The sequence below is a fragment of the Apostichopus japonicus genome, chromosome 12 (assembly GCF_037975245.1).
Source record: "Apostichopus japonicus isolate 1M-3 chromosome 12, ASM3797524v1, whole genome shotgun sequence".
Classification (NCBI taxonomy): Eukaryota; Metazoa; Echinodermata; class Holothuroidea; order Aspidochirotida; family Stichopodidae; genus Apostichopus; species Apostichopus japonicus.
Genome location: NC_092572.1, coordinates 20,406,588 through 20,420,864, shown reverse-complemented (window position 1 = coordinate 20,420,864; position 14,277 = coordinate 20,406,588). Strand labels below are relative to the sequence as shown.

Genomic DNA, 14,277 nt, shown 5'->3' with positions numbered 1-14,277 from the left:
TGGTAACTTTCTAGAAAATTAATTTTAATAAAACACTTAAGGTCCGGCAGGAGTTTGTTTACATTGGTTACAGTGGTTAACATAAAATAGAATGAATTCAATAGTTCATTGAAATGAAACGATTTCAACCAAACACCACAAAACAAAGTATTAAATGTGATGTTACAGCTATTATATAGTTCAAATCCAAACACTGATTATATTTTTCTCATCAGAGGGAAAAACAACATTGTTCTTATCAGTTTGTTGACGGCTTTTATGAGCCCAAAACCCTAATTAATTTACTTTTCAACTTCAATGTAACATATTCTTTGCAAAAATTCTTGCCTTAAAATATGTTGAAAAACACAGAAATGGTAACCAATTTTGTAGTCTTTATGTTTGTTGAGCATTTGTCTATTCCCTGGGATACTTGATCATGTAGTTTTGACCACATTCTATATTTCTAGAAATAGTATTGAAATCATAGGAACTACTGTAACAAACATTTTGTGATTTTCTGGTGAACAGTTTACAAAATACGTAACCAGTACTAATTAAGTGGTAATTTTTACAAGTGGTGGCATGACAACTACAACAAATGTCTTTGCAACTAATTTAATAAATATCAATATACTGTACGAGTAGCACACTTTTACAAAATATACAAGTTACGTAGTGAAAACTACTAATGTTTTTGCTTCAGATTTGCTTTTTACCTAGAAAGTTCATCATAGAAAAGAAGAGGAAGACTAAATGAAGAAAGAGGTAACATTAAACAGAAATGCTAACAAACTTACACATTTGGAATTTATAATAAATCCTCAGTCAGCTAAATCGACAACGTATGTTTGATGCTCCCGATAATGGTGCCCGTGACAATGTGAACAAGTTTTTTTCGTTACTCGGAGACTCCTTGTTTTCTTCAAATATCATTACATTACCCTCACCAAAGTTTATCCTCGTATCTAGATGACATCGTCTTAATTTCAGGAGATAAATATATCTCCCCAAATGAATATCAATACCAGGTTTATAGCTATAAAAGCCGGACCTGGAACCATTTTCAATCCATGGTGTTCGAATATGATATGGTTGTCCTTAGCGGACAGCGCATCTAGGCAACTCCTCCTTCTACCTGATGATGTTGTAATGAGGAACAAGGTTTTCTGTGTCAATGCCACCACAGACGCTGAGCACATCGGTCCGTACGGTTGTTTCATTAATGCTCGCAGCACTGCTGACAAACCCCACGACAGTGCTAACCTTCTGACCCTCGGTATTTTGTTGGCTATTTCCCTGAATAGTTAGGGCTATGTATCTATTATTGCCAAACCCTTTGTGAACCATCGAAATTGTTGATCTATAATTCTTTATGGTGGCTTCTTCTTCCGTCATCAAAGAGCGTCTGTAGGAAACTACATACCTCCATTACAGTGCCCTCGGAAGGAAATATTTGTCTGCTTTGTCACCACTCCCCGAACCTTTGCAGCTGCGAATCATATGTTGCCATTGTCGATCTCCTCCTTAAATTTTCCGTCATGGAGGCAAACTCCTACAAAAGCCATCCTGACAGAAGGAAGTCCTTACAGCTTCTAGGCAACTTATCTCAAACCTTTGATGTCCGGGTGTATGAGTGCTACTTTCATCTGTAGTAGATGGGGAGTGTCACAGGATCATCCATTAATAACTGTAGTAGCGTCCTCATCCACGGCCTGTGAGGATTAAATGGTGCTATTATGATCATCCGTCCCGAGGAATGTCTGGTTTCCGATATCATATTATTGATCAGGCACAGTAGCTAGAAGGTGGATGCCTCTAATTTATCCCATGGGAACGACAGGGCGCGTATTTCGTAAGCCCTCGGATGAAATCGGATGGTCCAGAACACTTGTAGTTTGGCGTTCCGGGGGTAGCAAACACATCTGTTGGTGGTCTTCTTAGAATTTCGAAGAGTCTCTCACATGTCCCTTGGGAATTAAGGTCCCTCTTGACAGGGCGCCTGCCACTACGTTTTCCTTGCCTGCTAATTCAATTGGCATAACATCGACACCGTGGTATTGTCGGTGAAGACCGTCATCTTGGAGTTCTTCACTTATGGTAGGAAGGTCTCCAATACTCTTCTGACAGCCAACATTTCAAACATATTGATGTAGTAAATTTTTTCTACTGAGGACCACAACCCATGCTGTCCTGTTAGCGGTTCGTACGTGGTTATCGACATCTTCGGAAGTTCTAACCAATGCTTTGTTGTAGACCACCACTGGATATGGGAATACATTTCGTCTGTTCGAGAGGACCGTACCTGTTTTTCTGGCTTATTTTGGTCAATTACACTCTGTAAATGAAAGTTTAATTGTCTCATTCTGAGTCTGCATAATAAGACTATATCCACCATGCTAGCCATCTGCCCCAGAGCTCTTTGCCAATCTTTTTCTGGATATTGTTGTCGTTGAACAATTTCGCTCTACTTCATATAGAAAACCAAACTAACGTTTACAAGATATCTATTTACATGCGTGTTTTTTTCAAGTTCAGTGCAAAATATATTTTACTTTCTCTTCATTTCCGTGCCACATTGTCTGCCACAGAATTATCACTGGACAAAACGATAAAATTGTGTACATTTTGTAACAATAATAAGCTTTATTCAAAGCTTTATTAAATTGTTTTGAGTCCACATGTTGACAGCAGGCCACTGTACCTTGTGTGTAATAGTATAATTGTACTAATATATTCGAACTTAATCTGGTAAGTTCCTATTCCTAAGAGGGACGACATAATGTGTGACTTATACATGTCTTCCTGCCACCATTTATTATTTTGACTTGTAGCAAGACTGTTTTTAAGTGATAATATTTTCCCACATTGTCATTTCTGCGTCTGAGTCCTCGTTGTCTGAGTCTAAATCCTTAATATATGAGACATTCTTTTTGAAGAACCAAATAATCAATTTTGCGTTGACTCTGATAGATTTCCCAAATTAAAGGATAACCTTCATGCAAATCCTGGTAATTCATTCCAAACATATGGTATGTAATTTGCCTTCTTGTTTAATGCATAGCCACAAGAATAGGGTCACATATTGGATTAGGCTGGTTGCCCTACCTTGTTTCAATCGTCACCGATTTTAATATCTAATGAAATAACAATTTCGGAGCTTAAACACTAACAATGTTTACCTTGTTGATGATTAAAATAAGGTACATGCATACTCACTTTTTGGACATTTCACAGCTTCTGTGACATATGATGCACTACCATAGTTAACATCATTGCATCCTCTGCACCCGAATGTATATTCCTGACCCATCTCGATTGCTGTCTCAAAGTAGTTGATGTCTCTCCTTGACAAGAGTTCACCATCATTAAAAAAGCTGTATGCCAATCCCTCAGCTGGATGTGCATCAGTGCAAGCACATATTAGTTGGACACCAGTGTTTGTTTCGTTGCAGATACTCTTCAGTTCACAGATCGGCGGATCTGTCATAAAACCAAAACAAAGGGAGGTTATCTTTTTGTTGAAAGATGAAGAGTGAAAAACAAAAGCGATATGATAGTTTTTATTTATTATTTTTATTTGGAAAACTCATGTTAATATGGGTAAATAGTGTATAAACAGGTGTTAAGTACTTCATAATTATCAAACATTCATTTCATATTATTACAATGCCTAATATTTCTATTAAGTTTGCCGACATTTAAACTTTTCTTCAAAAATATTTTTTATAAACATGAGAATCTTGTTATTTTTTAATTTCTCTTCTGATTATTGACTGCATGGTTTTTGCCATTAAATAAACCTGTGGGGAATTTATCAATATTTAAAGTTCTATGGATGTTTTTACTTTGAGGCTGCACAGACTGTATGTAGGTTAATAGCTAATTGGAATTCTTTTCTTGGAAGAAAGAGTCCATCTTATGTCAAACATTTTACTGTTGCCATTTTAAAAGTAAAGTAAACTTTAAAGCCAAAATCTGCCCGTTTTTTTTCTTTCGTGGCAGCTTTCCTTTTCCATTGCATGATCAAACCTACAGTATGAAATATTCCTATTTAGTGATGCCGTGTTAGACGCATCTAACCTTAATAGTAATTACCGACTTTGTAATCGGCGTTACAGTCATTACCGACTTTTCAATCCGCAGTCTCCCTCACAATTTTGCACAGTTGCTAATATGACTCCATATATTTCCCATGTCTGGATTCATTAGCAATATGCTGGTACTAAGAGGCCACTGTAAAACTTAAACACCAGCCTCAAGTGTAGTTTTACAATTGGTGAAAAGACTAACAAAGCTGTTACTGTTATCTTCAAAGCATAATTAACTACATATTGTTAACAGTACAACGCACGATCATGACTGTAACAACATGTTTACCGTAGCCAGTACTTTCCATCAACATGCCATAGTAAAGAGAAAAGTGTGTTAGAAGCTGTCAGATCTGTGTAAAATGCTGCATACAAAGCTGTAAGGCTGTATGATGGAGAAGTACACATTTGTTTAACCCAGATTTCATCAGATTACTTTATTTCTTAAGCATTATTTATCAACCAAAAAAGGACCAGAAAATTGATGTAATGAATATAAAGAAATATGTAGGCTACTGTTTACTGCTATATGTGTAATACAGTGTCATTGTAGCATCAGGAACATCCATTGAGGCACGGTGCAAACATACAGTACTATCCTGTCGGTTCTGACACTCGTTTACATCCATATCGCGTCCAACTTGTCTCTACACGTTATTTTTTAAATGCACTGTGAAATATTTTGACAACTTACAATTCATTTGGTATAAATCTCAAAACAAATTGCCAATCTACATATCTACATATCTACCTAATAAGCATAACATTGACTAAACTTGTGCTTCTTGAGATATCGTGCTAACAAGGTGGCCGTCACACACACGCGCGCGCCCACAACCACGATTGCAAAATGTTACTCAGCCTCCGGTATCGTAACCAAAAAGTGAAAAAGAAAGAGATATTGGAATTCCCAGATTCTTGTCCTGATTTCAGACCAATTCCCGCAAGTGTCGGGAGTAGAATATACCGCGTCCACAATTTTTTCCTTGAAAAAAAATCGATATACAGGGTAGTATCTTTACTAGCGATATTTGGTTTTCTCCATACTGTTGGACCAAACGTATATGTACATGCACAAAGATGGTGATGGAAGCACTTGCTTCAACTTTGTTGAATGGAAGCAGTACACTGTAACTACCCATTATGGAGTAAACAAAACTACAAGAACTCACTAAAATCGTAATCAGCATGCCTTACTCCTTCCCAATTTTCGCTATACCCATTCAATGTACAGGTCACAGAGCCTTGATCTTCTGTGGGGACTATTATGGCACTTGAGGTGTAATCAAATGTTCCAGCTCTCTCTGCATTGCTCTCATGAGAAATCGATTCGCGATCAGTAGCATAAACAGACCACATAAGCAGCATGTTGCTAGGATATGCACCATATGACCACTCAAGCTGCAGGTTGCCAGGATATGCCCCCGTGGCGTTGCAGGTACAAATAAAACGATATGATGTAGGTGAAGATGTTGAGTTGCAGTCAGGTGAGAAATATATTTCACAGGATATCGAAACTGAAATGGGCATTGCTGTGTGAGAGAGAACAATTAAAAAGTAATCGAATCATGTACTTTTTTGTCATATCTGTGGTCACCATAAACTTTGGATATTTCATCATACAATTGATTGAATCAAAATTTAATGAAAATGAGCATTGTAATGAATACGACACAATATGATGAAAGTATTTAAGGGATGATAGATTGGTCTGCCGATTATACCAGTATATACCAAAATACCAGTAATACCAGAAGCAACACATCTAATCACTACACACAGTGTGAATTCCATCAGGAGAATGTTGATGAATTTACTAGGTCATCGCACATTGTGATACTGATAAAGGTACTTAAATTTATATTGTTTGTAGTTTAGCCCAGGGTCTACAAAATTAAATACGTTTGCATTGCATCAACCGGTTTGTTCATGTTCAGCATAAAAATTCATTGGCCGTCGTTTTGTGTTCTTTGAACCTAATTAAAGAGATGATATCCATCCACTTCTTTTCCCCTGTGAATTATTGTGTGAGAGGCGGTAACTGGCTTGTGGCACTGGAGGGCATGATCATACCGGGGAGGGGTGGGGTACTCTGCGCATGGTCGCCTAGAAAATTTACTTAAACATCCTAATGGCAATCATCCTAACAATCAATTTGATAAAAATGTCATGTTAAATAGGAAGAAGAACATTTATTATTTGCTATAATTTAGTGTTCACAGCTAATTTTTCAATGTCAGATAATGGGATGGGTTAACAAAGTTTGATTTCAATCTTTACATTTGTTATTCGTTCTCTGAAGCAGTGGTTTGGCGATGCTGGTCATATTTTTGCAAGGTTTTAAATGCCGTAGAATATCGGAGAATCATTCTACGATGTTGTGTGACTTTCTACGATTATACGTCATTTTACAAATCGTACAATATTCGAGCGCAAAATTTAATTTTGTACGGAATTCGCACAAATGTTTGCGGTTTCTCTTGTAAGTTTTCACCGTACAAGATCGCGTAAATTCCTTGACAAGGTCACTTAAAACTAAAACAATCGTTTCATGATATAATCCCGTGTTTAAAGTTTATACAGTCGATGCAAATCTACAGTAGTTTATACTGACCACTTTGTTAACATTAAAGTTGCCAACGTAAGAAATGATATTGTGACAAGTTTCAGATGGACAGCAACGAAACATGTATGACTCTATGACGTATACATTGCGAAAGCAAGGGTATTGACCGCTTAGGTTTGAGTGTATAGCATAGAAGACGAAAGAGGTTAATTAATGATTATATATTTCAAAGTGTGGAAAATGGAAGTTATATTTTTTTAGCTTTACAGTAATTCTATTCAGAGCTGGGAAAAGAACCAATGAATATTAAATTTGAAAAATCTCTTCACTGCTGCCAAAAGTTTCCCTACGTTTCGAGATTTTAAAACAAATCATCTTGTTGTTAGATTTTCAGTTCAAAGTTGCGGTTAATGTATCTCAACGATACAGTACTTACTGTATATTGCCGTTGTTGCGATCTTCTCATCCCAACAGTTGTGTTAACAACCAGTAGTTTTGCAACTCTGTTTACCGAAAGTAACTTGTTGACTGTGTTCCCCGTACCGATGTTGTTCAGCCACTTTTCCCCCAGTTCTCTTTACTCTGGAAACCTTTTCCCGTCATGTATAACATAATTTCGTTTTCCCTTCCCTTCTCTATCCTATAGAGCAAGTGTACAATTCATATGCAGAGAGGGTAATTGTTTAAGCGATGTGGCTTGCCGCCTCGTTATTGAAATTAACACAATGGCCGCCTACACAGTAGGTGTGAAAAATTAAGTAGAAAATTCGGGAAAGGTAGTTTTGACTACTTATTTTACAAACAGGGTAAGAATACTAATCTCCGCAATAAGATCACTGCAAATCCTCAGGGTTTATTTCTCCTTTAACTATGGAATGGACTTATCAGGTGTGCAAATGTTATCAAATATTTAAAAATTACAACCAGCTGCTGTTTTATAATAGCAATAATTATACTCACACTGCGAGTAGTATCGTAAGGTGTTCTTGCAATTGTATTAGCCTACATAAGTCAGGGTTCAATTTGTGCATCTAAAATCAATTTGTTTAATTTGCGCTATAAATCATAGCTGGCGTGGGCATAGTTGATCGTTTGCGGTTGGGTATGGGTCTCTGGCGAAATGAGGCAGAGGCAGTAACGGGGGACATCGTGTAGCCTACTATTAATATTCATGTAAGTTAGACTTATAATTAAATTTATAATTTGTACTCCAATTAGCATCAAAATTGGAAAAGTATTGGTAAGTACTACCTTGTTATAGGATTGAGGGGGGGGGGGGGTGATTGGAAATGGGAGGCCTAGAAACAGAAAAACAAATCCATGTAATTAAATTTGTTGAATAAAATTCAAAATACTTATCAAAGTTTTCCGACTCGAGCTAAGCGTTCACGATGCATCCAGTTGTTTGAATTGCCTAAAACAGGGCTTGCAGCGTTTGGCTTTGCTTTCAAGGCATAGGCGGCCTTTCTCAGAAAGAAATAGGCACAAATAATGTTTACTTTTGTCCAACATATTTTGGGATAGGCCGATGTGTCTTAAGGTTTTCGTAATATTTACAGGTCTATTTGGTAGAGCTTGCGAAAGCACTGTGTATACCAGTGCCTTCAGGTATTGTGCATACATACGGCAATTTAGTGTTTCAGACGTCCTTCCGCTACAACACTGGACAACACTTAAGTAAATGCGAAATATGCCTACGCTAATATACTAAAACGGAATTTTCAGCTTAGTTCCTTCTGCTTTGAGAGTCGCCATTTAAAGTAAACTCTGCATGCACACCACAAGAACTTTCTTCATTGCCAGGTTGTGTAACTATTTCGCGGTTCCATTGATCATGTGCTTTAGTTTCTTTAGTGCGACGTTCGGCTGTTAACTGCTTCATGCATCGCCAAAAGTAGCCATTGAAGCTTGAGGTTTTTATAAACGTGGCGTTACAAGTTACTTACATACTTTAATGGGGAATGGGTCGGAGCTGGCCGGGGATGGGCCGACTTGATATAGTGGTTGGGGTAACGGGAAATTCGTTCAACTTTGAATTAACCATTTTAATAAAATTGCATTGTTAAAGTGGCCATGACACGAAAATGTCAAAGTCCTGTCTTTTTGTGATCCATCTAAGCATGCTCTCTAGAACATATATCAACCATTCTGCCAGTTAAAAATGTCATTTTTCCCTTCGAAAATTGAGATTTAATTTACCCTCGTCGGGCTTGAAAAGTTCGTTCGGCTGAAAATTTTCCTAATCTCATGACGTCATGTGACGTCATGTTGTGAACACGATTTTGCTCTCGCTGATTCCTCCGAGCACATATCATACTTACAGTACGACAAGTGTACATAAATACACAAAACAATCGATAACAAGTCGGCGCGAAATCAGATCGAAATTTCCCGTGGAAAGTCAGAGTTAGAGCCAAATGCGGCAACCGAAGTTCAAAGTGATAGTGGTTCTTCACCAGGCAGTGAACTTGGGCTATATTTAGAGTGCCTTTTCTCATATTCGAAGCAGAGATTGAAGGCGATGATCATGTCAATATTGAACCGAACGTTGATGGTGGACCTGAGGTGTTAGAACCGTATCAGTTCGAGCCTGTTAAACGAGCCGAAATTGAAGCTCCACAACATACCGAACAACAAACCCGTTCGGAACTATTGCAAGGCACATACAACGTGGTAAGAAATTATTAACGAAGCATTTAAAAACAAAATCCAGTCCATTTTGTGCATGTGTTGTTGGAATTCGCGGAACTCCCTAAACCGTATTGTGCGTTGTGTTACGGTGACTTACAACCCACATGTACGTTGTGTTGGCTATGTATTCATATACATGTACAAGGATCGCCACTTGCCCAATTGGAGGTTTTCTGTTCTCCAATCTAGTCTTCGGAGTTTTAATGTGGAATACTTAACAGAAGAACGACTCGCTTATGTCGACCCGTAAAAGCCCATTTGTTTTATTTCATAAAAAAGGAGGGATCGTAGTATGCTTCCGTGAAGTGTTCGCTACATACGGAGCTGTACACTGGCTAGGCCCAGTGAATCGGCGCTGGTGTTGTGCACTAACTTGGTCATAATCGCCGTGTTTTTTTCGTCCTTCGGCCATCGATAAAGGCTAATTGCATGGGTAATGACATTTGTGCAGCCCACAACAACACCATGGACCGGCATTTCTCTCGGATTTTTTACAACATGTTGTAAAACAGGGCGTATCCAGGATTTTCTAACCCGGGGGGCGCGAATTACTATCTAAGCGGAGCGCCACCATCGGTTGGCGCGGAGCGTACAAGAAAATTTCAGGTTTTGATACCCCCTAGATCACCGGAAATGGCACTTCTCGGGCTTGAAAATGACCAACCAGATGCACACTTTTGCCTGAGAACCAAGTATTTCCCAATATTTTTTTTTTCATCCATAACCTTTTTGAAGATGGTAACAAGTCACACATCATGTTCGACCACATTGCATGTCATGTGGATCATTGCTTTTGTAGGTGATTCTACGTTACGGCCCACAATATCCGTAAGCCCCACTTTTCAATGTTTTAAGCCCATTATTTGTTCAGAATTTGAAAATTCACATTTCTCGTGAAGAAAATCACTTCAAAACATATACATAATGTTGCACAAAATTCAATCTATGGACAACCAATATAGAAAAACCTCCTTCAACCCCTAACAGACAGGTCAAAATTGCTACGAGTAGAGGGAAGTATGATGAAGAATGTTGATCAGGAAGTTTTCGAAAATTCAGACACAGTTAATTTATTGGTGTACAAATATTACAACCTCTTATAACGGCAATTACAAAACTTCGTTGAAGGAAATGAAAAATAGCAGATATTTCCGATATCAGATATTTCGAACCCGAACACTACACACATAGGCGTAGGAGGCGGGGGCTGCAGCCCCCCCCCCCCCAACCAAACTTGTTCCCCTGAAAATTCGGGCAATATGCTGAGCATAAATGAATAGTTTAAAAATTATCTCCTTGGTAATTAAAATGTTCTAAGCTTGGCAGACTAATTCGCCATTACTACTGTAAAAGAGAGTTTTGACATAATTGGACCTGTATGCTTTTTCTCCATCTACATAGGACATTTCGTTGTTTACATTAGCATCCTGCGGATGACTGCGCAACTTTCAAGGACCGTACGGTACACGATGCCATGCGATGTAATGACCTATGCTTGCTTATATGATATTGACATTAACATGTTGAACGTGCGCTTGGCGCGCGAAAAATTTTGGTAATATTTGTCGGGCAAGTCGTTACAGCCCCCAAATCCAATTGGGCTCCTACGCCTTTGACTACACACATAGACAGTTTTGAGGCTGTTCATTTTTGAACATGCATTTTCATGCTCACAGATATTATGTGATGTCTGCTCTTTGCTTTACAAATTCGAACAGGCGTGTAACGAGTAATTTGCCAACGGAAGGGCAAAGCCTGTAGGCAAACTATCTAAGCGAAGCGCCACCATAGGTTGGCGCGAAGCGTACAAGAAAATTTTGGCCGAAAATGCCTCCCAGATCGCTGGAAATGACACTTCCCAGGCCTTGTAAGTTGCATCTAAGCATTGTCTATTTTTAAATTACTAGCGATATCATAGAGAAAATTTGCTCGGGGGGGGGGGGGGCGGTCGCCCCTTCCCGAAATGCGTCATGTTCCCCGACGACTCGGTCGAGTTCAAGACCAGCCACAGTTGGTTCCATTGCACAATTGAACAATTGTTCAAGGCGTCCATACATACACACACGCGTTATGCTAGACCATATATAGTATATATATATATAGATACATTAGTGAGAGAGGAAAAATGGAAACGTCAACTAGAGCACCAATGGTGCAGAAGCTCATACCTTTTCGAGCTTAAAAATGTAGGGCCCACAAAAATGTATGGCCCACCAAATTTCAGGCCATTTTTCAAATTCCACCAATTTTGGGCCCATGAGGGATACCCCCCCCCCCCTCCGTTAGCAGAATACTGGCCACACCACTGGCTATAATTCCTATTTTCCCCCCATTAAATCCTGTTTTACCCACTCTCTCAAACAATACCACTGACCTACCCTATTAAACTTTCTCCCCTCTACCTGAGCAGACCTGAAGTATGGAACGCGAAAAGGGCAACCGTATTTCGTTGCCTAAACTAAGTTTGTTTCGTTGCCTAAACTAAGTTTGTTGCTGTCTAAACTAAAGTTGTTGCTGCAAGTTTACCATGTTGCTGTTGTTCGTTGATGTCTAAACTTACGTTGATGTCTAAAGTCACGTTGACGACTATACGCGCCTTAATGTCTAAACTCACGTTGATTTATAAACCTTACGGTTGATGTCTAAACTCACGTTGATGTCTAAAACTTTTGTTGCTAAGTTAACTTACGGTTGATGTCTAAACTCACGTTGATTTCTTCACTTTCGTTGCTATCTAAAGTTCCGTTGTGAACACATTGTGAACGAACATCATTCTTTCTTTTTAAAAAATTATAACAATCAACCGCAAGTTGCTTCCGTGCAGTGCTAACAACATATCTATTACAGAGATTTTCATGCTAAATACAGCCAATGATGTTTTCTCAAATTTCCCGAGATTTGTTTGGTTAATAGTCCCTTACCCATTGTCTGCAAGCATGCTTGCATCTTCAGTGCTCAATGAACGCAAAGTATGATGGTTTAACTATGTAACGCGAAAAGGGGAGGGGGGGTAATCGTTAATGTCATGCCGGATTTGTAGCAACAGCCATGTAAATATCCTTAACAACCTGATTTGTCGAACAAAATCACGTTGTTAACGATATTTACATGATAGTTGATACAACTCCGAGGACGTTATTTACATTTATATTGTTAATGTCATATTTGAATAATTGTTTTATCACAGAAAGTCATGAGTTGAGACAATCTATGAATTTTGCGGGAAGCTACCACAACATGTCTGATACTGAAAAGGACTTTAAATCTCACGGTATGTTATGTTCTCTCCCTTTTGAGAGTTGATAATGTAAAATGTGCATTTATACCACAGTTATTTCTTCGTTGCAAACTTGCGTAAAGTTTTGCGGTCCCTTTGACCAAGTGCTTCAAGTCATGATTCTGGTGCAACACTAATTCGTGTGCATAAACTACTGCAGTCATACATCGTCAAAAGTAGTCATTGAAGTTTCGACATTGCGTAAAAATGTTATTTAAATACTATAATTTTCGTGGAGTTGGTTGTTTCCAAATACTGAAAAGCATCCAGGGTAAATGTTGGATCAGTTGCTCTATGGTTGGATGTAGTCTGCGCTTCGTGAGTAACAAGAGGGGCACAGTATTAAAGTACGTAGGCAATATGACCCACAGAACTAGTTTACTAAACCCGCCAAGCAAGTTCATTCGTAACACCAATCCAGTTCGGAGTTTCGATTTGCGAAAGGGATTGTGTTGTAAATGGAATATACACAAACCTCGCTCAGCATTGTTAAGAATTTTAGACCAAAAAACCCGCTAACATGTTATGCAAGAAACAAATCATCCAATATACACTCGAGTTTTGACTAAGGCTATGTGTTGTAGGTAAGGTAATATGATCTTTTCTCTACAAATTTTCAGGATATGCGCATGTGCAGTTGAAACTCCGGAGTTTGAACAGGCCTAATACAAATTGCGTAGAATTTAGCGAGATATGCACACTACATTTGCGGGGATATTTGAAGAGTTGGGGTAGCTGGTGAAATCGCTGCAAATCAAAGCATCGAGGTACTATATACGGAGTTGGAGAGGAGGAAAGAGTGGCAGGGCAGGGCAGGCGAAATGAAGGTCGGACGGCCGCCCTTGTAAAACAGCGAAGCTAGGGCACTGGATGGCATCCGCCATATATATATTGTGTAGAGCATTCACAAAGTAAGGGCAGTGATAAGATCGCATCTTCTCAACTACAAACACTAGTCAAAGTATAGGTCATTAAATAAACGCAATTGGTGTTCGATCGGGACGAAACATTTGTCTTTAGTAATATTACTGTCATTCGTTTTACTTGATTGCCGACATTCACAACATATCCAGACATCATGTAATGGTTCAATAATTCAATTTTAAGTACAGTATTTTATGCTGGCATTTTGTCTCGACACTCGTTTTACTTGATTACCGACATTCCCAGATTATCTCTACACATTGTTGGAGGTGCTCAATGAAATCAGTTTAAAAGTGCAGTATTTTTATGCTGGTACTTTGTCTAGACACTCGACGTTGTACTTGATTTCCGACATTCACAGCGTATATGCATGGCCTATAAGTATAACATTATAACATTTTAAAAGTTGTTTACCGTGCAGCCTCCTATTTCGTATGAGTTGTACTAACGCCCATGTTATCTGATAGGCTGGCTGTGGGAGATACGGTAGCTTATAAAACAAGGTTTCCACAAGTTTGCGTTTGGTGACTTCAAATGGACTTGGACCTCCAAGACCCCTATTGTTTTTGGTGCAGGTGTGTATAGCCACGTACAGTAGACTGACCTGTGTTTATTTAATGTATCAAAATGGTGGTTCAGGCCATTTCTATAGCAACAGCTAGTTCTGCTTATACTAACACCTTTCTAGTGTACTGAAGTCATCGAAACCTAAATGCATTTTGCATTCTGGTTTACATTACGCGGTTGAG

General features: G+C 38.6%; 2 protein-coding genes across 3 annotated transcripts in view; both read right to left on the bottom strand.

Annotated features, from left to right (window-relative positions):
• Positions 1–14,277, bottom strand: part of LOC139978022 (uncharacterized) — a 134,241-nt gene that overhangs the window by 42,943 nt on the left and 77,021 nt on the right. The window lies entirely within an intron of this gene.
• LOC139977379 (uncharacterized) overlaps positions 1–14,277 on the bottom strand; it is a 39,971-nt gene that overhangs the window by 15,269 nt on the left and 10,425 nt on the right. Inside the window, exons 4-5 of the mRNA XM_071986680.1 lie at positions 5,243–5,602; positions 3,199–3,462 (exon numbers count right to left, since the gene is read on the bottom strand). Coding sequence (XP_071842781.1) covers positions 3,199–3,462; positions 5,243–5,602 — 624 coding nt within the window. The remainder of the gene's footprint in view (positions 1–3,198; positions 3,463–5,242; positions 5,603–14,277) is intronic.